This window comes from Pyricularia grisea, assembly GCF_004355905.1.
Source record: "Pyricularia grisea strain NI907 chromosome Unknown Pyricularia_grisea_NI907_Scaffold_2, whole genome shotgun sequence".
Classification (NCBI taxonomy): domain Eukaryota; kingdom Fungi; phylum Ascomycota; class Sordariomycetes; order Magnaporthales; family Pyriculariaceae; genus Pyricularia; species Pyricularia grisea.
In genome coordinates, this window is record NW_022156717.1 from 8,376,492 (window position 1) to 8,404,405 (window position 27,914).

Genomic DNA, 27,914 nt, shown 5'->3' on the forward strand with positions numbered 1-27,914 from the left:
TAGCAGCCGCGTGGTCCGATGTAAAAAACAATGGTTGCTGAGTTGGAGATGATCGGTAGATTCATTCGAAAACACAAAACTCTCCGCATTCTGACCACCCATCATGACCAAACATCTGGATTTAGCGTAATCGCGAGTTGACAAAGCGAGGCATACTGCTTAACTCCGGTGAACAATATGATGTGTACAAACATTGTGCCTTGGATTCAACATGGTAGATATTCTATATAAACTAAATTCCGGGCAGCATCTCAAACAGATTCGTTATGATGTTTTTTTTTTTTGTTTTTTTTTTGAACAATCTTGCTCATTTGCGAAACTCATGACTTAAAACGACATATAACAGCAACCATGTCTCAATCATCCAATAGAACACTATCCGCCATCCCCACCAATCAATTCACCACCCCTTCCCGCCCACTTACCTTTCTTGTCACAGGCTGCTCATCCGGCCTCGGCCTATCCCTATGCCGTGCCATCCAATCCGCAGGCCACGTCGTCATAGCGACCAGTCGCAACCCATCTCGAACCCCGTCTCTCGTCTCCGAGATTGAGGGCGCCGGTGGTCTGTGGCTGCCTCTGGACGTCGACAGCCCCGATGCCGGCAAGGCGCTCATAGACGGCCTCGAGGAGGATGGCACCGTTATTGATGTTTTGATCAACAATGCCGGCTGGTCGATACACCACGCCGTGGAGCAGTTTGACGAGTCCGAGGTGCGCGACCAGTTCGAGACGGTGTTTTTTGGGCCCTACAGGCTCATCAGGGCGGTCGTGCCCCACATGCGAAGGAGACGCTTTGGCGTCGTCGTCAATATTAGTTCCGGGGCTGGGTTGGAGGGCCGGGAGAGCATGGGTATCTACGCGGGGGCCAAGGCGGCCATGGATGGTGAGTGGCTGGCTGACTTTGTGGGGGGGAAGACAGAAACCAGGGGGCAAATTAAATAAATCTCCTAATCTCCTAGTAAAGATCCAACTGACTCTCTCTATCCTCGCAAACAATACAGGCGTCTGCAAGGTCCTCGCCAAGGAAGTGGCCGAGTTCAACGTGCGCGTGGTCACCGCCTACCTGGGCACTTTTGGCACCAACATGGCCAACGCGGCGCGTACCGGCGCCACGCCTCTCGCCGACGACTACAAGGGCACCACGGTGCACGACATGGTCAACCTCATGTCGTCGGGAACCTTTAAGCCGGCGGGGGACGCGGATAAGGCGGCCAAGGTCATCGTCGACGTCGTTCTCGGCGTGGGCGTTGGCGAGGGGCGACAGGGCGAGACGGCGCTGCCACTGGGGCCGGATGTGCTGCCCAGGTTGGAGCTCATCAGGGATCGGATGGTGCATGCGCTCGAGGTTTTTGGGGCTGCGGCCGAGTCGACGAGGGCTGACTAGGTTTTTTTTTTAGACCATGTCGGTTCTGCTTTGATAGACAGACAGTTGGCGTTTTTTTTTTGGTAGGCGATTCAATAAGAGACCCCCAAGTCAAACTGCTCAGAAAAACACGCAAGAATTCAAATTTCTTCGCTGAAACATTTTCCATTTTTCTTCACTCCCAACCGACCATCAAAACCATTACCATCCCCTCGTCTTGATGTAAATATCCACCACCTCATCCTCCTTCCCTACCCTGTCCGAATCCACAACAAAATACCACCCAAAATGACTGCTCGTGATGCACGCATGGTTGGGCCACAGTCGAATCTTTTGCCCGACCGTAAACTCATCCACGTTCGCCCCATCACCACTCTTCCCCCTCCAGGTCAGAATGCCATGCTCCTGCGCGAACCGCCCAACCATCCAGCCCCCGTAGTCCTCGACGTCGCACTCGGGCAGCGCCATGGGCTTCCCCGCGGCGTCCGTCCTGCCCCACGGCGACACGACCGCCATGCCCGGGTAGGCCTTGCAAAACTCCCTCCCGAGCGCCAGGCCTCCCGCACCGCACAGCGCTTCGGACCTGCCCTCGTCGCCGCGGCCAGGGTAGACGCTGCAGACCTCGGCCAGGACGGTCAGGGCTACGTCGCGCCACGACAGCGCCGATTTTGCCATCGAACGCGCCGCCAGCTGCTGCATGTCCAGCAGAGGGTACACGCCGGCGTGGATCTCGGTGACGTGTCCCTTGTCCTGTACGTCCTCCAGCAGCGCGCCTAGCTCCAGCACCGCGGCCATCAACTCCTGCGACACGGCCGCGCCGCCCTTGTCGTCGATCCCCACCTCGCTCATCATCTGCTCCATCTCGCCAGACAGCAAGTTCTGCACCGCCAGCGCCGTGGGCGATGCACCAGCAGACAGCACCAGCGGCGGCAGTTCCTTACCCGCTCCAACCGCCCTCGTCTGGACGACCGCATCGGCAGCCTGCACCAACGCCCCGATCTCAGCGGCCATCATGGCCACCGCGGCGGCCCGGCTGTCCCCTGCGTACGAGTGCCCGGCGTGCGAGTACAACCCGCTCAAAACAACGGCTCCCGCATCGTGCGCCCGCAGCGCCGCCTCGACAACGCCCGCAAACGCCGCGCTCTCGAGCTGCACGCCCGCCCGCCTGCCACCCATGTCGATTTTGATGTAGGCGTGCGGGACGACGGGGGCGTCAGCACCACCCGCTGCGGCCCGCGCAAACTTTTCCAAACACTCGAGCTGGGCCGGGTGGTCGACCAAGACGCTGATGCTGCCGTCGCCCAGCTCCCTCCCGACGGCCGACAGCCTCGCGAGCTGGCCCGGCGGCAGCGGCAGGCCGTACAGGACGTTGACGGCCCTGCCGCGGTCCCTGTACTCGCGCAGCAGCGGCAGCAGGAACTCTGCCTCCTCCAGGGTGGAGACGACGATGCGAGCGGGACCGTCGTCGTTGTCGTTGCCGACCTGCAGGCGCGTGACCTCGGCCGTCTTGTGCGTCTTGACGTGGGCGCGCCAATGCAGGCCCAGGTCCCGGGCGCACGACAGCATGCGGGCGCAGTTGCGCCGGACGGCGGCCACGTCGAGCACGGCGGCCGGGGTCGGGAGGTATGAGAGTGACTGGCCTACATATTGTGAAACGAGAGCGTCGCGCGGGGAGGAGGGGTATAGACGTGGTGGTGGTGGTTGGGACATGGTATAGGTTTTTTTTTTTTTTTTTTTTTTTTTTTTTTTTTTTTTTTTTTTTTTTTTTTTTTAACTTTTTGTTTTTATTTTGCTTTTGTTTCTTGCCCAATCGATTGTAGATGGGTTATCGGATGAATTGTGTTTGGTAATTCGCAGTTAAGGGATGAGGGGCTGGTTGGTGATGTTAGCTTGTTGGTTGGTCTTATGCCCCGCGCCTTCATCCGAGGCTTGCAGATAATCACAAGGAATTAATTAACTTGGCTGCCGAATTACCTGCAGCAAGTCCCTGATTCAGCTGTAGAAATTCCCCTGGTAACCGTTGAAAGCTGCATGTGGGCCAAGAGAGACAAGCTTATTTCAAGACGAACATCATATCATATTCAGCCCTCTCAGCTCCGAATAAGATTTGGTAAAATCAATCTTTCCGTCGGGGAAAGTGGAGGAGAATAGGAAGAGATGCACAGTCCAGTAATGAGGGGCAAATCTGCAAGCATCCCTCCACACGACATGATGGATGCAGCGAAACCATGTAAAAAAGTATGGGTACTAAACTAAGTACCTACGGATAGGTAAGTATACAGGCGTTACCCCAGCAAATGTTCGTATACTGCTATGCGGCAACTGCCTCCTATCTAACTTGACTATCTGTCTATCAATTTGTCAATTTTCTCCATCGGCAGTAACGCTGCCGTCGGACCGGCACTTTGATGACCAGATCCACCGCATTTGGGGGATGTTTCTCTACGTGGGGGTCATGTTGCTGATGATTGATTTGCTTGGGCATCGAATATCAGATTGTCACACACCATCAGCCTCTTATGCAGAAACCCGCGGTCACCTGTCAATTCCACGTAATTAGTATTACATTACAGTCAGTACCTTGACCGGTATGCAGTAAGCATGCATCAACATCAAATTGCTACTGTACCTCCCATCCCATCTTGGTTGCCGTCCAGTGACGCGAGACAGCGGTAAGCAAAAGCTTTGGCCGAGTTCAGTCCGCCTTGAAACCAAGATTTAGTGCAATTCTAACCACCCATGAACCCATGTCCACCCAGTTAGTTCACTAAAATAATTAATTGACTCGTTTGTTGATCCAGTTCAATCTCGCCCCTCCCCCACATAAACTCAACTCTTACACCCCCAAATGTCCCCCAAACCAAGTTAATTAACCTTGATAAGTGGCTGTTCCGCAAAACGGCCATCGGATCGGAGTGTATCTGCGCGTTGGCTTGGCACGGGAGAGAGGGTAGGGTAGAACCGTGTGCCACGGCCATGTTTTCCTGGTCGTATCGGTACGCACGATGACGGGGATAGACATGGGATGCACACTATGCATTTTCCCCGGTTTCAAACACGGCTCAGGCGGGCGAGAGCGGCGTTCTTTGCATAAACCAAACATATTCTTTTTGTCCTTTTTTGTAGCATAACTCGCCTATATCGTCGTTGGAATTTCTGGTTTTGTACCATACCTTTAATCTCTTGGGAATAAACCACAAAATATCTCACAGTCTCCTTACTCATAAAAAAAAAAGACACCACACAAACCCCATCGCAAACATGTCCCAATCAACAGAATCCAACCACCTCCCACCCTATCCTCTCCACCCCTCCGTCGCCTCCCGCATCAACCCCGAATACGCCGCGTTTTACAACGCCCACATCTCCGACAAGCAACAAGTCCACCTGCAACCCATCGCCACGTCACGTTCCTCGGGCGTGCTCATCCCAGGAGCAGGCCCTCTACTCCCCGTCGGCAGCACGCAAGACTACAGCATCCCGCGCACCACGTCCAGCGGGCCCGACGTCAAAGTCCGCGTCTTCACCCCGGCGGGCACCAAACCCGAGGCGGGCTGGCCCGCCTGCGTCTACTTCCACGGGGGCGGCTGGGTGCTGGGGACCATCGACACGGAGAACGTCGTGTGCAGCAACCTCTGCTCGCGCGGCGGCGCCGTGGTGATCACGGTCGACTACCGCCTCGCGCCGGAGGACCCCTTCCCCGCCGCGGTCGACGACTGCTGGGAGGCCGTGCGGTGGGTCGTCGCCAAGGGCAAAGACCTGCTGGGCTTGGACCTCGACAAGCTAGCCACGGGCGGCTCGTCGGCCGGCGGGAACCTCGCAGCCGTCATGTGCCAGCGCGCCGCCGTCGACCCCAACCTCCCGCCGTTCCGCCTGCAGCTGCTGTCGGTCCCCGTCGCGGACAACACGGCCACGCCCGAGACGACGGCGAGCTGGCGCGAGAACGAACACACCCCCGCCCTGCCCGCGCCCAAGATGATGTGGTACCGCCGCCACTACCTGCCCAACCAGTCGGACTGGTCCAACCCCGAGGCGAGCCCGCTGCTGTGGGAGGGGGATTGGAGCAGGCTGCCGCGGGCGGTGATTGTGTGCGGTGAGCTGGACGTGCTCCGCGACGAAGGCGTTTCGTTTGGCGACAAGCTGAAGAAGGCGGGCGTCAGGGCCGACGTCCACGTCTTGGAGGGCCAGCCGCATCCGTTCCTGGCCATGGATGGCGTTTTGGAGGATGGGAGGAGGGCGATTACGTATTTTTGTGAGGCGTTGAAGGAGTTGTAGTTGTGGGTTGGGTAGAATTTGGTTGTAATAGGAAGTAATAGTAGCGAAAGAGTACGACACGAGGTGTTGTTCAATAAAGAAAGATCTCAATCGATAAATTTTGTGTATCATTGTCTATTTTTTTTTTTCATTTATTTTGGAATCTCCCTATAGTATTCCTTACTGGCTACCCTAGTTTCTGCCCATAATCTAACACAGAGCAGTGCACTCAATCTCGACGTCAACGTTCAGCGGCAGCGTCTTGACAGCCACGCATCTGCATTCCCCGCGAATTGTCAGTCTGGCTTTTCGGGTGAAGTTACATGGCAATCACGCAAGCAAAAAAGAAAAACAAAAAGACAAAAAAACTCACGTCCGGCATGGCTTGACCTCGCCCCAGTATTGCATGTAAATCTCGTTCATGGCCGCAAAGTCGTCCATGTTGGAAAGGAAGACGTTGACCTTGACGACCTTTTCAATGCTAGATCCGGCCTCTTCCAAAATAGCGGTCAGGTTCTTGATGCATTGGTGCTGTTTTAGAGATGGCGACGTTCAGATTAGCGACAGGTTCTACGTATCAACAAGCAAATAATGCAGCTCGGATATTTACCGTGTGTGCCTGAATATCACCGTCGATAATCTTCATGCTCACGGGGTCCATGGGCACGGCACCCGAAACAAAAACGAAGCCGTTGGCCTTGATGGCCTGGCTGTAGATGCCGGGGAGGGGCTTGGGGGCCTTTTCGGTAAGGACGGCGGTCTTCTCGGACATTATGATGGATTTTGCAGAGTTTGTGTGGTTTGGGGAGTGAAAGTGAGTAAAGGTTGAAACAAACACAAAGAAAATCAGCTGGGCATCAACATCAACGCCCAAAATTCATTCATCTTTACTTCTTCCGACAAAAGTCTAGAAATATTACAGGTGCATTTCACCGCCCGGGTAGCGGTGCTTACTCCGAGCATCGGCGCGGGACAGATTTCCCATGGACAGCTCATTTTCGGGGTTCTACAAACCCCCACCATGGGGGGTGGGTTACCGGTACTGTTGCAATCGTTCAAATGCTACCCCGTTCCGGCCCGGCACTAATCGACTAATCCCAGGCTAAGAAAAGTGCCTTTTGGTGTAGCCAAGACAAAGAAATAATCCCGCTTCGAGCAGGCCAAACCTTTCTTTTTTTTTGTGGTAGCACCAGTGACGTAGTGAGACCAAATGGAATGGCAAGACATTCATTTCCATTGTCCCCTCATTCAACTCCGCTGGTTGGAAGGACAAGGTGCCCGAAAATTTGACCTATCGGGGATACAGGTCCGCCCAACCCCTCACTTGGTTTGCTTTTGCTTTCTTGTCCTGCCAGACAGTGCCTTTTTTTTTTTTTTTTTTTTTTTTTAAATTTAACCATTTTATTTTATGCTCCTTTTGCCTGACATTCATTTCTCCGCACTTTGCTTCCCCCTCAGTTCATTTCCAGAAACCTTATTCGACGCTCCAACAAGCCACTGATATTGCTTATTTGTTAGTTCTCGGATGCTGAAGCGAGTTAGAAAAAAAAAGCCAGCTTCGTTCGAACCAAGACCCCTTGTTCTGTTGACAAAACAAAAGGTTATCCGAGCGGGACGCAAGTCTTCCCCTTGCACGATTGAAAGATGGATCAAGTGCAGCGACTATCTGCACTACCTATCTATCTATCTCAGGTACACTATCTGGACTAAAAATCGCATCGCTCGAACGGTGGGGGTTAGTGTACCCCCAACCTCCAAACCCCCCACCGATAATTGGATTCATTTCCCATCAGGTTGCTAGGGTATAATCTATACTGCACTGCGGTACCTACGTCCCAGATATCTGTCAAGCTGTCTACCTGTTGGTTGCAACGTTGTAGATGCGGGGAAATTTACCGTTCGAGTCTTCCATCTCGGATTTGGGCCTATTCAGTTGGTTTTCAGGCCAGGTAATCTTAGTATCCATCTCCTCGGCAGACTCATGGCGAGAACGCCTATTTTTTTCCAACACAGAGTGAATTGGGTAAATACGAGAAATTCATGACATTCATGCAATTCGGCAGTCTGGTGTTAACAGTCCATATGTATCAACACGTACGTACCCCAGATGATCCCATGCTTATCTCGCAGTTCTAGTCGTTCCCCCAAACCGATCGACCTACTGTTAGTCTCCAACCATGCCTGTTATCACTCCCACGCCCTTTTTGCAGAGAGGCCAAGGTGGCAACCGTTACATTTATGCCGTGCCTTCCTAGGTGCAATGCTGGCTTGCGACCAGGGGTACACATGTGTTCGGGACGCCATAAGAAACAAGACAACGCCAACTTAAATCAAGTCTAGATTCTTTTACCTTTTTTTTTCTTTTCTTTTTCTTTGGAGGTCGGGCCGCTACATGTCGCATGTAGCCTGCATTATTTGATAATAAATTCTTGGCACCCCGGCACCAACCCAATTTCATCCCGAGTACCACCTGCAAACCATCGTCAAAACATGTCATCCGCACCTCAGGATGGCCCAGGACTGAGCTCCTCGGTCCACAAAGGCACACCGGCCGCCGCACAAGACCGCAAGGACTCGGTCGTACAAGACCGCAGGGACTCGGCCGCCAGCCACAACATGGGCAAGGTCATCGAGGACCAATCCGAGACGGCGCGCGTGCTCGACCACGCCGCCGAGCGGGCTCTCTGCCGCAAATTCGACGTCCGCCTCATGCCCGTCCTCGCGTTCCTGTACCTCCTCAACGCTCTCGACAAGGGAAACATCAGCAACGCTCAGACGGCCGGCCTGAGCGACGACCTCGGCTTCTCCAAGGGTCAGTACAACCTGATACTGTCCATCTTCTTTGTGCCGTTTGTCATTTTCGCGCCGCCTCTTTCGATCCTCGGCAAGAAGTTTGGCCCGGCCAGGGTCCTACCGTGCCTGGCCATTGTGTTTGGCTCCATGACCCTGTTGACTGCCACAGCGAAAGGGTTTGGTGGAATCTTGGCGCTGCGGTGGTTTTTGGGAATGGCAGAATCGGCCGTCTTCCCGCTCGTCATCTACTACCTCACAACTTTTTACCGCCGTGGAGAGCTTGCGCGTCGATTGGCTATATTCTACGCGGCCGCAAACATTGCCAATGCCTTTTCCGGACTTTTGGCATTTGCCGTCTTTCGTATCGATCGACCAGATCTCATCGACTTTAGCTGGCGCTGGCTGTTCATCATTGAGGGCTCCATCACGGTCCTTTTTGCCATGTTTGCCTACTGGTACCTGCCACTCAACGCCGCCACCGCAAGCTTCCTGACCGAGGAGGAGAAGGCATTGGCGTACCACCGCATCCATGTCGATTCGTCCTCGGTCGTGGAGGAAGAGTTCAACTTTCGCAAGTCCCTGGTCGTCTTCAAACGCCCGACGACGTGGGTATTTTTGCTCATTGAGATGTGCGTTGGAGTCTCGGCACAAGCGGTGAATTTGTTCCTGCCCCAGATTATCCAGAGGCTTGGGTACGGCACCATCCAAACGAACCTTTACACTGTCGCTCCGAACATTGGTGTAAGTTTTTTTCACACAGTATTCTGCTTTTTGTTTCTCTCTTTTTTTCTTTTTGCAGATCGACAAATACTAAAAAAAAAATGCTCCATCGCAAAAGGGTGCTGTCATGCTCATCATCCTCGCTTTCCTTTCCGACTGGCTACGGATCCGCGGCGCCTTTGTCGCATTGGGTTTCACTTTTACCTGTTTGGGGTTTGCCATTTATGCTTCCATCCAAGACATTGGCGCGCAGCTTCGGCTTGGCTACTTTGCGACTTTTATGATGTGCTGGGGCACGTCTGCGCCATCTGTACTCACCAGCACCGTAAGCCGCCATCTATTTCCTTGCAACCCTTTGTTCACTTGATTTCGGACTTTGTCCAATTGGATCCCCGTCACTGACAGCTCATATTTTCACAACAGTGGTACAACAACAATATCGCGCACGAAGGCCAGCGCCTGGTCCTTACCTCGGTCGGTGTACCCCTTGCCAACCTGATGGGTCTCGTTCCCAGCAACATCTTTCGGCTCGAGGATGCGCCCAAGTACGAGAAGGGTCTTATAACGGTGGCCTGCTTTGGTGCTGCCGGAGCGTTGGCTGCCGCATCCATGTTTACCTACATGTTTTTTGACAACAAGGCCAGGAACAGACGACAGGGTGTCCGTCTTAGTGCCAGGGACGTGCCGACCCACAAGCTGAGGGATGGGCCGAGGGCTGAGGAGTTTAGATGGTTTTTGTAGAACGGACGGGGAGGTCTTTTTTTTGTTATTATCTATACCCTCTAATATATATCACCCAGTTTGTCGTCGACAACAAATGAGCAACTGTTCAACCGGGCGTCCGCACTAGTCAACCCACAACCCACAGCACATTAAAAGTCCTTCCAACTCAAAGCGCCAACCCAGGTGTCATACTATTCACCGACGACGGCCGTCTCCCAAAACTCGGCACATAGACGCTAGGCACTCGGTAACTCTCAATCAAGTCGACCTCGCTGATCGGCCTTGGTGATGTCCAATTATCCTCCACCAACCTCTCCCTACTAGCCGCCGTCCCACCATCACCGCGCATCTCCACAGCCCGCAGGTCCGAAAAGTCAATCACCGCCTCCCCCTCCAGCGCCGCCGCCGCCGACTCGGACTTGACAAAGACCCCGCTCATCGGCCGCAGCAGCCTCGCCGCGCCCTGGTCCACGTCCACAAACGTCACCCGCGACCTCCTGTCGCCCGCGCTGCACGTGCTGTCCCTCGACCCCGGCGCCCTGCACCCACGCCTCAGCACCGGTGGCGGCGGTCGCAGATCCGGAGGCGGCAGCGGCCTCAACGCGATGCTGCGGCTGCTGCTGCTGCCGCTGCTATCTCTCGACTTCCTCGGCGGCGGCGGCGGCGGCCGCAGCACTGCATCCACCGACCTGGCCGTTCCCGCCTTGGTCGTGGCCGTCCCGGGCGGTGCCGAGAGCTGCTTCTGCAGCGCGCTGGCCCTGGCGGCGCTGCTGTTGCTCGCGGCGGTGGTGTTGGACCGGCCCGTGTTGGTGCCGCGGCGCGGCTTCTCCGGCAGGCCAAGGAGGCGGCGGATGCGCGGCGCGGCCATGACGCTGATGAACTGGCGCAGGGCCGGCATGCAGGCGACGCAGATCCCGATGCAGACCTCGACGCTCGACAAGATGGCTCCCCCGAGGGACTCGTCGGTCACGGCCGTCGATGGGGACACGTTTAGGAGGAGGGGGATGCGGATGCAGCTTATTACGATGAGGCTTGTGTAGATGGTAGGAGAGTTAGGATGGTGGTCAAAGTAGAATCATTTTTGATGAATGAAACAGAAGAAAAAAGAAAAAAAAAAGCTCACAAGAGACCAAACCCAAACATTAACAGAACCCCAATCTTCTCCCTACTCTTCAAGTTGAGCCGCCACACCAAAGTGGCCGGTAGACCAAACATCCACACATCTAGCAATACCCCGACGATTGCGTGGATGACGGGTATGTCGTTCATGTGCCAGCAGGAACCAGGATGTTTGTTGCCGGTCCAGCCGAGCCAGAAGTGGTCCAGGGGCCGACACTGCACAAAACACAAGATTATAAAAACGCCCGTCTGGAACATGTTGAAGTAGTGCGTGAAGCGAAACACGCGATGGGCGTCGGGCTCGCGGAAGATGCGCATGTAGGTGAATAGGATGGAGGACTTGACTAGACATATCATGACAAAGTAGAACGGTTCAAAGATGAATATGACCTGCGTTGGTGTCAGTGTTTGGTGTGAGTAGACAAGGGGTGGTGAACAAGATTAAGAGGAGTAGAACGAACCAAAAGGAAGCGGGTTATTCTTCGTGCAGATATCGCCCACATGTCTGTGGCGAGGTTGTTCTTAATGACTACAAGAATAGTATCAGCATCTGGCATCCCCTACAATAAAATATTCTTTTTTTTTAATAAAATCACCAACAAGTATTCTCATCACCAATCACTCACCTACAATCCCTGCCGGGAGAAGCGCAGCAAACAGGACCTGCCAACATCCAGACACTGGTCAACCTCAACCTATTTTTTTGTCCCCGGAGCAAACAAACCCCCGTCAAAAATAATCAAAAAAGGCCAGCATCAAACTCACCCAAGCCAGTATGATGGTGGTATCATCGTGATACCAGCTTGAGACCTTGGCCAGCTTTAAAGCTAGCCGAATTATAATCAACAGCGTCGGAACGGCTGCCATGATCCCGATGCCGAGGGGAAGTTCGACATAGTGATTTGCCGGAGGACGGTTGCAAATAGTAGAGGTTGCATTGATAGCCGCTGCAAATTTTGGTTTGTTGAACCGTTAGCTTCCTGGGACATCAACATACATCTCCCGAAAGCCAGGAGAGTGCATCCGTGTAGACCCAAGAAAGACCAAAACCCACCAAGGCTCTCCTCAGGTGGACAGTTGTTGCGTATGCATGGTGTGAGATAACCCACGAACCAGTCGTCGTCTTGACACAGACACGTCTGGTTAGAATATGGGCATGTCGTCGTCGAGAGCCCATCGAGGGCGCAGTCTGCCTAGAAAACAGAAAATATCCCCCAAACTCTCGTCAGACCTTTTTCTAATTGCACGGTTTTGACGGTATGCTTTTTTTTTCATGAGCTGAAAAAAAAACTCCAGACTCCATAACTTACCGCACACGGCGGAACTTGAAGGAAAATCGGCGCGAGGACCAACTCGGCCCTCCACGGCGCCGAGGCGACGACTCCAGTCAAGAAAAGGTTGATAACAGCAAGCAGTTCAAAGATTAGCATTTTGGCACTGCTGCTAAATTATGCATTATCGAGTTGAAGATGGTAATGTGGAAATTGCAAGCGGCAGAAAAAAACAGAGACGGAAAAAAAAATAAAGACCCCCCAATTGGGAGCTTATGAGGCTCTTGGTGGCAACTTGATGCTGCCATCAGCGCTGGCCGTATTGCTGACACTCTTTCCTCATGGACGCTATCAAAGGCTGATGATGCCAAGCAAAGCAAAAACTCAGCCTGGATGCCCATCAAGGTTTGCAAGCCAGCCGCCACCGTGACATCTCGACTCGTCTTGTCGGGCCCTGATCGCCCATGCAAGGAACCACCTCTCTACGATGTCGCGGGTCGCAAAGTGGATTTCCGCTCAGATAGCTCTCGTCTACGTTGGTTAGTCATGGTCAGTGACGTGCGCCGGCGCGGAAAAGTGTCGTGGGGGAGGCGGCTAGAAGCGAGCTCGGCGTCTGCCGATGATGGCGCTAGTGGTAGCCACCTCCTATTCGCCCTCTGACAGAGAAGTGTGCAAGGGTGATTGTTTTCCCCGCGGCAGCAAGATGTGAATCTGTTCATGTTGTATAACTAATCAGCTGTTGCCAAGGGAGGACGTCGCAAGGGAAACTGTTGTTCAACTGCATCTTGTGCTTAGGATCGTGTCTTTGCAGTATGTTTCCTTCCGGTACTTTGTTGATCATGATTTTCCACACCAAATGTACAAAGAAAAGCATAGTTGGTAACTGGTGGACCGTATTCAGTCCACAATTCTCTCGCCAGCAAGCATCCTCCACCATTCATGGGTCAGACCCACCTTTGTTAGCGATTCACACCCAAACACACCAATAAGCTTAACAGCTGAAGAATTTTCGCCCTCCGGGCGCCGGTCGTCATGGCCTCACCAGAGGTCTCAAACCGCCGCGCGCGCCCGCAGAGCACGCCGCAGGCTTTGCCGCCGGGCCAGGCCGAGTCGGAACACGTATCTCTCGACACGTGCACCGCTAATGCGCCTGAGCCGGCCGGCCGCGGAAGGTACTCCAGCCTCCCGGCCCTGGCCATCAAAACACTGCAGCAGGAGCTGGAAAACGTGGAAACAGTCGGCAGCTGGCTCGAAGAGGTTTTTGCAGCCAAGCTCGAAAGCTTACAGGCCCCGGAGGACGCCGCGCTTAGGAGAATTGTTCTCGAACTTGATGATGTGATCAGCGGCTGGTTCCTCAGTCGCACCCTCCCTGAAAAAGAGCGTTCGCGCTCCCCGTCGCGTTCGCCGACCAGTTCCAGCGAAAGGCGCAGCATCTTAATTACAAGGACGGGCACGGCGTCGTCGGCCTCCAAAGGCAAAGGCACGCCCACTAACAAATCGGTCACATGGGCCGAGCGAGCCGCCACGCCACCAGCGGCGGCCCCAACGCAAATTTTAACCCCGGCCACGCGCTCGTACCCGATACGTACGACGCCCGGCAATGCACCTGACAGCTCCGCAACTCCCTCCCAATCGGGCCGGGACCGCTCCCAAGCCCCGAAACGTTTGACAGAACAGCCGTCCAACCGCATCCTGATCCGCGTAAATGACAAATTGCGGATGGTGACGAGGGAGCCATACGCGGTAACGACCAAACTGGCCGAATTGGTCTCGGTGCCACACAGTGAAATCCCAAACGCCAAGCGTACCCCCACGGGCTGGGGTGTTACGGTGGCCTCTGAGGAAACACGGCAAAAACTCCTCAACCCCAGCGCGGTCAAGGCCATTATGGACGCATTGGACGCGCGGGAAGTCACTGTCCCGACAACCTGGCACACATACGCCGTCTCTGGAGTGCCCCGAACGCTCAATTGCCTGGACGGAAGAAAGGACGTACATGATGTAATCCAGGAGGAGATTACCGTGGCAACAGGCCAGCAGCCAGTCAACTGGCATATTTCCAAGCATGGATACGACCCGCATACGGCTGAGGGCACGTGGATAGTGTCTTTCCTTCAACCCGTAAAGCCTTTTCAGCTTTTTGGAGTGTCGAAACGTGCGCGGAAGGTTGAAAAGTCACGCAAAATTACACACCACTACGATGGCTGCCAGGGATATTGCGAAATACGTCGCTGCGTACGGCAGGCGCGTTGCGGCATATGTGGTGAAGCAAAACATGCGACAGAGGAAGAGCCGTGCAAGGCAGCCCCCAAATGCGTTAACTGCCACGGCCATTTCCCATCCGGACATGAGAACTGCCCTGCCCGACCTTTGGTGGTAAATGGGAAGCTTGAACGACCTTCACAGCGTAAACTAAAGGGGATCCGCAGAATCGGACGTGCCAACCGTGCCGCGATTATCAACGACCGGGCTGAGGCGGCCCGCCGAGAGCCGGCACCTGCAATCCCGGTCCTAAGCACCTCATCGCAGCATTCGCAAACCTCGAGCTCCCGATCGAGCATCTCAAACAAAAGAGCGCGGCCATGCGAGGCGGCAGGGGCGGACATCCGCAACTTCCTGCAGGCTGAACAGGAACGCGTGCACGACGAAATCGTTTGGGCAGCCGAAATGGAGGAGGACGCAGCGGCTGCCGAACCTTGCCCCGCTGATGTGATAGACTTGGAAGCAACCCATCGATTGATATGACGAAATATTCGCTCGGCAACATGCAGCGGGAACGCCTCGACGTAGTTTGGGCCAACGTAGGCAAAAGGATGGGTGTGCATCTGAGCCTGTTGGAGTTATGCCACCAGAGAGAAGTGGACCTGGTTAACGTCCAAGAGCCATGGTGCGGGCTAAAGACGACTACACAAACGCACCCGGGCTATGATGTTTTTGCGCCAGTGGACGAATGGCACGCGAGCACTTACGAAGCCATGACTGGGTTCCGGCCCCGGGTGCTCACCTACGTCAAGAAGGGGGCAGCCCTAGGGGCCGCACAACGACGGTTACCGCAGGGCCAAAATACGCGGGACGTACTTTGGCTCGAAATTAACGGAATATTGTTTATTAACGTATATAGGGCTCCGGGTATTGAGGCCGCGCTGGAAATGGTATGCAATACCGTGCCAAATGGACCCACGGTGATAGGCGGCGATTTTAACGTAGCGGCTGCTGCATACCAGCCAGGCCGCACAGACGCACGCGGAGGGGATCAACTGACGGCATGGGCGCAAGCCCAGGGCATGCATTTTACAGGAAATATCGGCGTGCCCACCCACCGCGACGGGGGTTTACTGGATATGGTTTTTTCCAACCTCCCCAGCACGGTAACTGTGGTTGACAGCAGTCTTTACACAGGCTCCGACCACGAATCTCTTTATACCACGCTGCGGACGCGCGGCGCCCCCCGCCCGGAGGCGGTCAACGTCTCAGTTAGGGACGACCGGCTACCAAAGTTCGCGGAGCTACTTGCTTTTGGCATGCAAGATATGCCGGACCCGGGATCCGCGGCCGATGGCTACGCATTGGACGCGTGGGTAGCTGAATTTACAACTTTATGGGAGCAAGTGACGTGGGTCGTGGGTACGCCGGCGGGAAAAAGGGGCAGCTCGGCTCCTTGGTGGACCGAAAACTGCCAGCGGCTCTGGGTCGAATTCCAGCGGGTTAAACGGAGCGCTGTAAATAGGGCAGACGCCTCTGCCGAGGAGAAAGCTTACACGAAAGGGGTGCGGGCCGCGAAGCGGGATTACTGGAGGCACCGGATTGACCAACTGCGCGACGATAAGGATTTGTGGAACATGGTGGGCTGGCTGGGAGCCGGACCACGCCTCCGGTCCCCGCCGCTGGTTATTAACGGCGAGCAAGTGAGCGAGCCCTTAGCAAAAGCGGAAGCACTGCAGCGGGAGGTGCTTGGCCGATTTTCGGCGGAGGATGACCTGCAGGGAGACCCCTTGGAGGCCTGGTCGGCGGACGAGGCTAAAATCCCTTGGGACACCCAGGTGAGTGCGGAAGAGGCGGAGCGCTCCTGCATTGGGGTTACGAGCACGTCCCCGGGCATCGACGGAACGACCGTCCGGCTACTAAAAGCCGGATGGGCTTCGTTGGCCGAGCCGGTGCGCAGGCTCTACCAACGTTGCCTGGAACTCGGACATTTCCCAGCGCCTTGGAAGAAGGCCGAGGTCGCGATGCTACCGAAAACGGGGAAGAAAGACCGGAGCAGCGTTCGATCCTGGCGGCCTATAGCCCTCCTCTCCTGCATCGGAAAAGGCCTCGAAAGGCTCGTTGCACGCCGGATAGCTTGGGCCATACACGACAACGGGCTCCTTAGCTGCACCCACGGCGGTGCCCTACCCAAGCGATCGGCGACGGATCTGGTTTGTGCCCTCGCCCACGATATCGAGCAGGCTTTAGCTCGCGGGGAGGAAGTTACCCTTGTCGCATGCGACGTCCAAGGCGCCTTCGACGCCCTCCTCCATGGGCGATTAATACGGAAAATGCGGAGCCTCGGGTTTAGTAAAATGCTCCTCAGGTTCGTGATTAACTTTTTAAGCGGCCGCCAGGCCCGAGTCCGGCTGGAGGGTACGACCACGGGCTTTAGGCGGCTTGGGTGCGGCACCCCGCAAGGGTCTCCCCTTTCCCCGATCCTATATATGCTATATTTGGCGTACCTCGTCAAAAACGGTGCGAAGTGGCGGCTGGCATACGCAGACGACGTGCTTACATGGAAATCGTCACCCTCGTTGGAGGAGAACGTACGTTGGCTGGAAGATAAACTCCGGGATATGCACGAAATTGCGGCGGAAGAGAAAATCCATTTTGCAGCGGAAAAGACAGAGGTGATCCATATCACTAAGAAAAGGCACAGTCGCAACCCGGAAATCCGGATTAATGGTAGAACGGTTACCCCGGTCCAACTACCGGGCGGTCGACGCGGACAAAGCGCCTCCGGGGCCGAGCGTTACCCGGGCATGCGTTGGCTTGGCTTTTGGTTCAGCCGACGGCTAGACGGGCGCCGCCACGTGGCCGAAAGGGCTGCCAAAGCAATGGCGGTCGCTGCTCACCTCAAAAGCTTTGGGGCAGTAAAATACGGACCGCCTGCGGCTGCACTTCGCAAGGCAGCGGTGGCATGCGTGGGTTCATCGGCCACCTACGCAGCCGAGGCATGGTACAACCCAGCGCATAAGCAAAGAGGACTCCTCAAAGCACTGAACAAACCGCTGGTTTTAGCGGCACGGGCAATCCTCCCGGCGTATAAAACCACCCCCTCGTCCACTGTTCTCAGGGACGCAGGATTACCCTCGGCCCGCGTCGCGCTGGCCTACACCCGCCTGAAATACGGCGCCCGACTAAGGCTCGCGGACAAGGGGCACCCCCTTGTCAGCCGCCTGCGTGAAACACCTCGTGCCCGCAACTCGGGCCATTCGGCCACGACCCTGCAAACGGCTGCACAACTTCTCCCGCGGATCCGGAGACTAGAGTTGCGCGCACCTCGCAATGCCCCGGATTCTCGCACTGACCCCACCGGAGGAGTCCCAAAAGAGGAAGCGGCCCGCCGCTTTATGGAATGGCTGGACATGGTATCACCTGACGATATCGTGGTATATACGGACGGTTCGGAAAAACACGAAAATAACTGCGTCCAAATAGGGTACGGATGGGCCGCTTTTAGGGCGGGCCTGGAATTTGCCGCAGGCTCCGCATCTATTACGCCGGAAAGCCACGTTTTCGACGCCGAGGCGATTGGCGCCCTAAGAGGGCTACAGGCGGCAGCCAGGGCCCAGCCAGGCGCCCGGATCTGGATTGGTGTGGACAGCACCTCGGTTATTTGGGGTCTTAGAGGCGACGCGCCGCGCTCGTCCCAATGGGCCTTTTTGGAATTCCATAACCTTGTCGATCTACTCCGAAAACAAGGTACCGAGGTTCGGGTCCGTTGGTGCCCTGGGCACCAGGGAATCCCGGGAAACGACCGGGCTGACGAGCTGGCCAAGGCCGGCTCCGCCGGACCGCCGGACCCAGACCCGAGGGCTCAGCAAACCACGTATAGCGGTGCCGGCACGGTCCTTAGAGCCATCCTTTCGAATATAGAAAAGGACTGGTGGCGTAAAGAACTCTGTGAACGGTCCCCCGCATATAGGGAATGGAAATTCCAATACACACCGAGAAAGGAGCCCGAGGAACTGCGTTTGCCAAGACCCCTACTGGGCCATTATTTGGCCATGAGGACCGGCCACGGCGATTTCAAAGCCTACCATGACCGTTTCAACCACCAGGATGCAAACACCTCGTGTGCCTGGTGCTGGAAGCGGACCTCCCCTGAACACCCGGTGCATTGCCGCTTTTCGCGGGCGGTGTGGAGAAACTGGCCGTGGCCTGACAACGACCGGCCGGTCGGGCCGCCAGACCGCGCCCAACGCCGCAAATTCTTCCAGACAAGCCTCGGGCAACCGAAAAGCTTTGAGGCGTTTTCGATAGCCACCAACTATTTCAGCGCCCGCCCCAGAGCGGCCCGCCAGCGCCCCGCGCGCCACGAACGCACTTTACGCCTAGGGACACCGATCGTAAGCGACTCGAACTCTGACGAGGAATAGATTTATTGCCTTTTCACCCACACCTCACGGCACAAGCCGTCAGACGAACCCTCCGTACACCTTAGGCACGGGGTCGCGTCAGTGAACTAACCCCCTGAGCAGGACCGGGCCCGAACCCGGTCAGGCACGATCCGCCTCTGCCCTCCTTGTTTTCCCCCTGTGTAAATAAAGAAGATAGAACGCGCGCCGAGATACCCCTCGGGAGGTTGCTAACGGCCGGCTAACAAGCCGGGCCGAGCCCGGCGTTAACTAATACTACTACTACTACTACTACTAATTCTCTCGCCAGACGGTCTACATCGCATTCCAAAGAATTCTTTATTTCTTTGATCGGAATAGCGCTTCATCAGTATGGCCAACTCACTTGATCTAGTTCTAGCATAGCCCGGTGGGAAATTTCCGATCGGTTTGTAAGCGCAGCTGGTCTTATTTAATTGCCAAGCGAAGGCTGTTAGCCAAGGCGCATCCTCTCCACTAACATATTTCGACAAGCCTCGTCCTTATTTGGTAGCTGAACGAGTCGGTTTTTATACGCTGTTGCTGGCCTTGCCAGAAGTCCATTAAATAGCCGAAAATGTCTCACTCTATCCGACGGAGAAAATTGCTCCCGAATATTTCGACGTTGGGATTCACTCACTAGGAGAAATATTAATAGATGCCACCAAAACAATATCGGCGACGAATATAGTCACGCCAAGTTTCCATTTCCGGACGCAGTCCTGAATCTCTGATTGATCCTTTAGTTTCCGCCTGAGCCTGCCAGAGCTATCTTCTCACGGTACAGAGCGCCACTTCTTCAATCAGACCCCGAGTTGGAGCTGGACGTCTATGAGCAAAATGGATCTCCTCGCTCCAAGATTATAGCCAAGGATTTGGGACTAATGAAGTGAAATGGCTTGACGTTCCTGTCTAGAAAAACCTGACAGACAGGCTGGTAAAAATCATCTTACGTTATCCAGTCTTTCACCAGACATAGGTTGATATGTATAATTACATCAGGATAGTGCATTGTCTCCTGGATGATAGTAAGCAGCAATAGGACAACCTAGTTCAAATGAGATTCAATCAAAGGGTTCGAGAACAAGTTAACTCAATTAAGATTAGTTTAGTTTGGAGAAATCCATCGAACCCAGCTCAGACGATATCATTTCTGGAAATGAACGACAAACAAGTCGCCCTGTCTACTTTGCTACTTCAAAGCCACGAAGAGAAATATATGCTTTGATCGTCGCTCCCTGCCCAACTTCGAAACTATCCTCCTTTACCAATCCAGGTGCCTCAAGAACATCTTGGAAGGGAATTTCCACCGATCCAACCTCGTCGGCCTTGTTAAGCAACGAGATCTTAAAGCTGGCAGGGTTGGCAAGTAGGTCTGCCGTAACGGGAATCCTAAAGGCCTGGTCGAACGACGGGTTGAAAATATCAGTCCCCGGGGTATACGACTTGGCTGCGGTGCGAAACTCCTTGGCGCCCCAGGTCACCTTGACGCTGGGGTTCAACTCGTCGCGCTGGCCCTGCAGCCCCAGCGCGCTGGCGATAAGCACCGTGGCGAGACCGACGATTTGGTCCTCGCTCTCGCTGCGCGTGGTTCGGATCGCATCCGCGCTGTCGACAAAGTTGAAGAACTTGGCGTGGACGACAACCTTGGAATCGGTGGGCTCGTCGTTGTGGATCAGGTCCAGCTCCTGGGAACCGCCGTTCAGCAGGATGTCCTTGACGGTTGTTGTCGCGACCCCAATGTCGTCATCCCAGCCGAGGTCGTCGTCTTTGACGTCAATCACGATGCGCTGGTCGTAATCAGCAACCAGAAAATCGTGGGTTTCGTTCCACTCTGGGTCGTGATCATTCTTCTTGACCGACGTGCGCCACTCTTCCTCCGCGCCGACCGTCACCGCGGCGTAGCAATCCGGCACGTCCTTGACGATCTTGGCCAACAGTCTCTTTGCTCGACTCTTCTTGGGACCGCTGATGCCAATGGCCCTCTCGACAGTTAGACGTAGGGCGCCCAGATGAGGTAGATAGGTCCTGAAATAATCGTTGTTGTTGTCAAGCTTGACGAGGTAGCGGTTAGGGAGGACGGCCATGGAGGAGATGATGTCGAGGATGACTTTGCGAACAGCCTTGTCGACTAGAGCCCAGTCGGCAATGTTGGCTGCGTTGGTGAAGTCGAGCTTGAGCGTAGGGGGGTTGATAAAAGCCACTTGCGCAGCGCCAATCTTGGCCATAGTTAGCCTTTGTGAAAGATGAAACAATACCTCAGCTCATAACGAGGAGACACCGTACCAAAGGAATGACATTCGTCAAAGGTCCGAGCAGGATCGATAGTCTACCTATCAGGTGAATGTGTTCGATACCCTGTGTCTTCAGTTTAGTGTGCATTCATACATCAAGTTGTCTTGCCGACGTACCACCTTGGGTACCATCTTCCCCTCAAGTTCAATATCACTTTTTCCCTCCCAAGTTACGTCCATGTCGAGTTTGATCCCACCGTTGTCCACTTTGTGAACATCGACTTCAGAGACGCGCATAGGGACAGGTCCGAGGTCGAGCTTGACAAACTTGAGAGTCGCGAGAGGGCCTGGAAGCATCGACGCGAACATGGGCTCGACGATCTCCTTGACCATCCTACAGCCGGCGACATTGATATTGGGCCATAGTTGCTCGATTATGTCGTTCAGGAACCCTAGCGATAACGTTATTTGCTGTGCAATAGGCTGAAGGTATGAAGGGAGATCCTCGCCTACCTGCGGATTCGGTGCCCCCAGAGGCAGCCAGTTTGGCAGCGACCTGTTCAGCCATGATGACTTGGTGACAGTTGATGATATTAGTTCAATTTGGTATGCTATTCTAGATATGAAAATATGTGCTTGGGTATAGGAGAAGCTACAAAGTCAGAGGCCCGGGAGAACATTAAATACAGGGTGCGCGCTTTGATGCCCAAGCAACGTTGGATAGTGACTTGTTTGAAGTTTGCGGTTCCTCGCATATCTTACACAGGTGTGTTGACGTCACTTATTTTCAAAGCAACCATGTTAATCAAGTTTGATTGGTATAGAATGCTCTGCAATGCGGGGTTTTGAGCTAAGCCACTGATGCACTGCTTCCCAGATTTCTGTATTCTTCTTTGGAAAAAGAGATGGAAAATAAAAACTTGGCACGTCATGTTCCTTTAACTTGCTAACTTCAAGATGGTTGTAACGAGAGAAGCAAGCAAGCAGCACCAGACGAAAGCTTGAAAATAACATGAATGACAGACAATCCCCAGGTCCAACTAAGCTTATGATGTCGATGGCAAGGCAATGTAACTAAAGGGTCGACAGCTGTCAGCATTTGAGATTTTCACTTTATACAAAATTGCTTCCTTTTACAATTTCACCACTCGAAGCCTCCAACACGGAAATCGCCGACCCCGAAGAGAACCTGAGTAAGGTTATCATAGCTTAGGTAGATTGTCCCTGAACAAGGTGGGCCATACCTAGGTAGTTACCCGAGTAAGGGTTAATACTGCCTGATTAGCCTGAACTAAAGTGGGGCAGATCGCGCTGTAGATGATGCGCATGCAGGGACAGGCATCTAGATTCGTGGCTGTTCAGCAGTTAGTCTAGTTATTTATAGGGCTCCGTTATCCGGCACCCACGATTCAATACTGGGTACCCCTTTTAGCTCCACCCAATGCTAATATTCCACCTATGCGCGTCGAGACTTTTTTTTTTTGTTTACCTTCCTGTAGGTAACCCGAAGTCTTAACCGCTAAGATCTAATCCCTTATCCAAACACGTAATCCCAACCTTGAGCCCTTACCACTGGGTCGTGTTGGTAATGTTGGTAGTGGTATTGGCGGTGGTAGCGGTACCGAGTGCACTTGTTCACTGTGTGACTGAAAAGGGGTGCCCAATATTGAATCGTGCGTGTCGGATATACGTGGCTTTATTTAGGTATACGGTTAGCCCTACCGATTCGTTGTGGCTCAGCATTTTTCGAACAGGGACCACTTTGGGTATGGGGTCCTTGTTGAGTCTTTTTATCCATCCATTATGCGCAAACAACAAATATTAGACAACGGCCTGAATACGTCGTGAAGCCTTGGATGTGATTCTAGACTAGAGGCTCCCTCCACTTACTTTTCCTACTTATTTGAATATTCGAGTGGCAATAGGCTTTGTCTATTCCCTCGAGACAATAAGCTGAATGTAGCTCAGCGGCGTGGTTTGTAATACGATTAATTAGAAAATAATGCATTGCCAGGATTGTATTGGCAAAGACAGAGTCTACTCCTATCACTGCATTGAAAATAAGCCACCGTGAGCCCGGCAGCAATACTACACGTTATGCAATGAAATCGACCTCGGCGCACTCCGATACATGGGTTGTACTCAACTGTTCTACTCATTCAATATTAAATTTTTAAATCTCCTAATGATACCTGGCTGAAGAACTGTGGAATGCCTAAGGAATGTACCCCAGCTAGGACACGGACCGTACGTTAAGATTCCATTGCTTCAGGACAAAATCCTTCGCTTCATTTCTGTACTTGATTTGGTACGTACTGTGAACACTGCGGTCAGTGCCACCCGGGGCATGCTTATCGCACCAGCGGTCTTTTTGGTCGCACCAAGACCGCATGGATTGAGAATAAGGACTGCAGGCGGTATTCTTGTGTCGCGGGAAATAACCGTCGCGGTCGGTTACGGTCCCGACGTTCCAACCCTGGTTTTTGGCGCGTGTTGGATCACCAAACATAAGCGTAGCGATGACTAGATTGGGTGGGAGACCAAATTAGTACTCGTTCAAGATAAAAAGAAAAAATAAAAAAAAAGTGTATACAATTGTGCAGACTGAGGGAGAAAAGAGAACTTACCATTCTTATTATAAATAGAATCAATGGGCTTTGTTCTCAGGATAGGAAAACTGCTGGCGCCGCAAAGAGTGTCGCCAACAACATGCGCACCCTGTGAAAAACCAACCAAGACGATTTTGCCTCGTGGACAGTGTTTGTGGTATTCTTCAATGAGTTTCGTAAGTCTTGTGACCCCTTTTCTGACACTGAACAAATATTTAACCGCGTTTATGTCGGCCGGGTAGTCGACGGCCGTAATAGAACTACCAGGAATGGATTCGGCTATGGTGTGGTCTATGGGCGCGATCCTGCCCTCGTGGCTCTTCTCTGATGAACCGCGGGCGACAAAGATCTGCACTCCCGAGGCACACGATGTCGGAGGAGTGTTGGGTGCATCGGTGGCTGTGGCGGGCAAAGAAGCCCCTGTAACGGCGGCAGCGAAAAGAAGGCCGGCGATGGGGAGTGCAGAGAGCATCGTGGGGGGAGAAACAAAAGCGACAGAGTTAGGTGCTTCTTTTTTTTATTTTTATTTTTTTGCTTTTTTCTTTTGCTCCTTTTTCCAAGTTGTCATACGAAAAGAGTGGCGTATGACCTTGTACCAAGGAACTCCTCACCGAGCGGTTGATAAAAAAACAGTCCGAGAAGAGCCAACTAAATTAAGGCAGCGGTAGACTTCTTATAAGCACGAACGCTGTTCAGAGATTATGCTACCATCAAGGCTAAGTTATTTATAACTTGAGATAAAAATGCTCCAATGTAACCAGCTGTCTTGAATCTCCGACTTTACAAACCAGGGTTCCCAGGGTTTGTTCAATAGGGGCTTAGGAATATTGGTTTATGCAATTGCTGGGCGCGTAGTCGTTCAGCGGATCAAACTGGGCTTGGATAAATTACCAGTTCGAGTCATTTAGCTCCACATATATGATGGCTGAGATATTTACTATATTTATTTTACGTATGTATACGAAGCAGATTTCTAGAACTGATACTAACACTTTTCGAGCCTTTACTCTATTCTCTTTCTTTACGTTTAAACTTTTTATGAAAGAACTTATATGATCGATTCTGGGAACGACACGAGAATTTAAGCCACCGACTTTGGGCACAAAAGGTCCCGCCGCTCAAGGCGAAACCATTATGCGTTTCGATCAATAAAGATATCTGCTGCGTGTTATCAACTTGTTATAAAATAAAACAAGCGCCAGTGTTATAATATCTAATAGCATCAAGGTAGATATCCCAAATTCTAAATAAAACGAACTCCCGCCGCGCTTTGAGATGAGGAAGCTGATGTTAAGGGTTGTGCCTCTCAGTTCGTTTGTATACGATCAGGCTCCACGAATGAATAACTTGAAGGATTATATGAATGTATGAGGGTCTGCCACGTACGCATAGGTTGTCATAATTGGATCCTTGCATGCAGATCCGGCTTCAGCAATGGGAAAAGTTCCGAAAATCTTGTACAACTTCTTCCGCTTGAGTCCCTGATCCACCTTCTATCCGCGCTGTCAAGCAACGCACGACTACAGCCAAATGGCTTAGATTCGAGAAGGACAATAACAGACGGGTTGTAAAGAAAATTGTTTCAACTATAATTCCTATGACCCAACTCCCTGGAGGTCACTCGAAGCATGAGTCTATTATGTATGACTTGAGCAAGTATTGTTACCAAAGTGGCAACATTAATGTGTTGTCCAAAAACACCAAAGCACTCCCTGCCGCCTTTTGATCAATTCCAAGCCAAGAGAGTCTTCTAATGCAAATCGCACCACTTTGCGTTCAAAATATGAGCTGTCAGGACCTTCGAACCCAAGAAACCATGTCCACAGCCTCATTGTTCGCCGCTGTCGAGGTCTTCTGCTCTTAAAAATTCCTCTTAGCCAAATGAATCATCTCATGTACCCTTAGGTTGTGCCGTCTGGCAAATCCCCTTGCCACAATAGGTGCACACAAATGGCTCCTGGTCGGTACGACTTGTCAAGTGAGGCTGTATATCAGCAGCCCGATCAGTGTTTGCATTGGTAGAGTTTAGGGTGTTTAGCCGTATAGTTTAGCTCCGGGTGTCATTGGTTTGATATGAGACCCCCGGGAATTCAGTATTGTCTTTACCATGCTTCTCAATTATATGACTTTCAAGTCCTTAACTTGAACCGAGCCCAAAGGTTCGCCTCGAGCAGCTTTCATCCCTGCATATGTATGCCCAGTCGTGTCGATTGTGTATTTTTGGTATGCGTCTGGCTCTGCCCGCAATGCAGAGCCATTGTAGAACTGCTGGCAGTTGAATTGCTGCACTTGAATAACTTTTTACAATCTTTCCATTGAAGCCTCAGCTGGAACCCCCCAAGAACCACCCTGACATTATTTTTGATATTGTTGGAGTCCAGAACAGTATTTCCGTGGTCATTGTTACCGTTCGAGATTTTGAACTACTTCATTGCTGAAATCATAGCTTCAAAGGCCTCGAACCAGGCAACATGTACAAAGACCTACGCTTCTTTTGTGAAAGGGAGATTCGGAAGCTGTTTGACGGTAGTGCCGGTCCATAAACGATATGGTTACCTCTTACAAATCAAGCATGTCCTCTTCGTTGTGATTTTCACTATGAAGCAATGTTGGTTAGACGCCACACCTAGCTAGCGACGGCTTATTGATAGAATGCTTATCTTCCAGATAAGAGATCTGGGGTTATCATACACTTGGCATAACGTAAATCAACATCAGCGAAGCGGCCATACCACACAGGCAAAGGTCGAGTTCCATCTGAGCTGATACTCGCGTGAGAATTCTCTCGCGCCCAACAGTTTTCCCAGAGCTCGCAGGCTTGGAAACACCGCTGAATAGGCCTCTCACTGATAATGCAGCTTCTGGGAGTTTTGACGATGACACTCACATACCAGTGGTACTACGGCTTGGCTCACATCAAGTTCTCATTTACACCAATGGGCGAGTCGTGGCCATGCTCTACAACACCCCATTGAACGTAGTCGTGTTGTCGCCATATTTGACAGAAACACAGACATGCATCATGTTCGCCTGACTGCTCGCATCCGAGTCGGTTGCTCGCAGGGCTGAGGCGACCCAACCAGTTCAAACTCAAATAGGGTATTGTCATGAAGATTGACCTGGTGCTTCCGGTCCTAGAAATGATGGCCACAGTGTGGCGACCAATCTCGGGAGCCGGCAGTATTGCCTTCAGGGGCCGCATGAAGGCGTGTGTCACTATCCCTACGAGAACCCTCGGTGCTCGAAACTGCCCCCCTAAGCTCGCATTCGATGCATTGGACACCTCCCTGAGAATGAATAGTCAACTCTCATACGGGACTTGAACAATATGAATACCGAACTCATCGACCGGGCAATGAGGGATCGAACGCAAAGCCAAGATCTTGTAAGTCATTTGAGTACATTGTCGCCCCTTTAAGACCTCGCTAAAATAGCTTGAAAATGATACTGCCTATTTCAGCCATCAAAACAGGACGAAGTGGGCTGCAGACAGAGGCGCATACTATCTCTCAGCATCACTTAAGATTATAGGAAACGAGCACACTCGTATTAGGAAGAGTGTGCACTATAAGGTTCGGTTTAAGCCTGACGACGCTGAACCTTGTGACATTAGTGCAAACGAGGACAAGATTGCGAACCTAAGTGAAGGTATATTGATTCAAGAAAGGGGGAGTTGAACTGTTGTTGGGATAGTTTTAGCAGAGTTGCCCAGGATTGTTGTTACACCCTACTACCGAGTCTACCGTACTTAAACTGTAGATTAGCAGTATATTACCTTGGGTACAATACCTTCTCATGCGAGATAAACCCTGCCCGTACAGTCTCCCTAGCTTTAATCGTCTGATATGGGTGTACAACCGCACAACAGTTGATTACACACCCAGTAAAAAAAGCTCTTCAATTACGTTTTGGTTGATATACTCTCAGAACTTTTGAGTTCGACACAAAATATTCCCATGTAATATGTGGCCTGATGACAAGGAAATAGCCGAATCTCAACTAACGACTCATCTGTTACGATCTCTGGCCGTAACATCATCGTTGACTAGGTTTATTTGGTTGCGCACGTGATAAGACTGGAAAGTAGTTTTAGTATTCGCAGTAAGCTTTATATTTCACGAGGCACTAGAATCACCTCGAACAATATCGCTCGCTTGCACGAATAATATTTTGGCGACCAACCTTTTTGACGACTACTA

The 27,914-nt window shown here is 52.7% G+C and overlaps 8 protein-coding genes across 8 annotated transcripts; 3 read left to right on the forward strand and 5 right to left on the reverse strand.

Moving 5' to 3' along the window:
- Positions 1-302: 302 nt before the first annotated feature.
- On the forward strand, positions 303-3,170 carry PgNI_05083 (uncharacterized protein). Its single transcript, XM_031125122.1, has 2 exons — positions 303-886; positions 1,005-3,170. Exons 1-2 carry the CDS (start codon positions 352-354, stop codon positions 1,385-1,387), a joined length of 918 nt encoding a protein of 305 aa, XP_030983564.1. The 5' UTR covers positions 303-351; the 3' UTR covers positions 1,388-3,170.
- On the reverse strand, positions 1,568-3,076 carry PgNI_05084 (uncharacterized protein; the record flags this gene model as incomplete). Its single annotated transcript, XM_031125123.1, has 1 exon — positions 1,568-3,076. One exon carries the CDS (start codon positions 3,074-3,076, stop codon positions 1,568-1,570), a length of 1,509 nt encoding a protein of 502 aa, XP_030983557.1.
- A 1,457-nt stretch (positions 3,171-4,627) lies between the features above and the next one.
- PgNI_05085 (uncharacterized protein) lies at positions 4,628-5,641 on the forward strand (the record flags this gene model as incomplete). Its single annotated transcript, XM_031125124.1, has 1 exon — positions 4,628-5,641. One exon carries the CDS (start codon positions 4,628-4,630, stop codon positions 5,639-5,641), a length of 1,014 nt encoding a protein of 337 aa, XP_030983558.1.
- A 118-nt stretch (positions 5,642-5,759) lies between these two features.
- Positions 5,760-6,489, reverse strand: PgNI_05086 (uncharacterized protein). Its single transcript, XM_031125125.1, has 3 exons — positions 6,231-6,489; positions 5,994-6,151; positions 5,760-5,897 (listed from the first exon to the last, which is right to left on the reverse strand). Exons 1-3 carry the CDS (start codon positions 6,390-6,392, stop codon positions 5,831-5,833), a joined length of 387 nt encoding a protein of 128 aa, XP_030983559.1. The 5' UTR covers positions 6,393-6,489; the 3' UTR covers positions 5,760-5,830.
- Positions 6,490-8,066: 1,577 nt separating this feature from the next.
- Positions 8,067-10,233, forward strand: PgNI_05087 (uncharacterized protein). The gene is made up of 3 exons (XM_031125126.1): positions 8,067-9,154; positions 9,252-9,458; positions 9,557-10,233. The coding sequence occupies exons 1-3, from the start codon at positions 8,111-8,113 to the stop codon at positions 9,872-9,874; spliced, it is 1,569 nt and encodes a 522-aa protein (XP_030983560.1). The 5' UTR covers positions 8,067-8,110; the 3' UTR covers positions 9,875-10,233.
- Positions 9,548-12,405, reverse strand: PgNI_05088 (uncharacterized protein; the record flags this gene model as incomplete). Its single annotated transcript, XM_031125127.1, has 6 exons — positions 9,548-9,889; positions 10,056-10,887; positions 10,980-11,365; positions 11,741-11,922; positions 12,030-12,168; positions 12,286-12,405. 6 exons carry the CDS (start codon positions 12,403-12,405, stop codon positions 9,548-9,550), a joined length of 2,001 nt encoding a protein of 666 aa, XP_030983555.1.
- A 7,598-nt stretch (positions 12,406-20,003) lies between these two features.
- Positions 20,004-21,787, reverse strand: PgNI_05089 (uncharacterized protein). Its single transcript, XM_031125128.1, has 3 exons — positions 21,620-21,787; positions 21,284-21,558; positions 20,004-21,091 (listed from the first exon to the last, which is right to left on the reverse strand). Exons 1-3 carry the CDS (start codon positions 21,672-21,674, stop codon positions 20,057-20,059), a joined length of 1,365 nt encoding a protein of 454 aa, XP_030983556.1. The 5' UTR covers positions 21,675-21,787; the 3' UTR covers positions 20,004-20,056.
- Positions 21,788-23,339: 1,552 nt separating this feature from the next.
- On the reverse strand, positions 23,340-24,187 carry PgNI_05090 (uncharacterized protein; the record flags this gene model as incomplete). The annotated part of the gene is made up of 2 exons (XM_031125129.1): positions 23,340-23,629; positions 23,734-24,187. 2 exons carry the CDS (start codon positions 24,185-24,187, stop codon positions 23,340-23,342), a joined length of 744 nt encoding a protein of 247 aa, XP_030984769.1.
- Between the last annotated feature and the right edge of the window lie 3,727 nt (positions 24,188-27,914).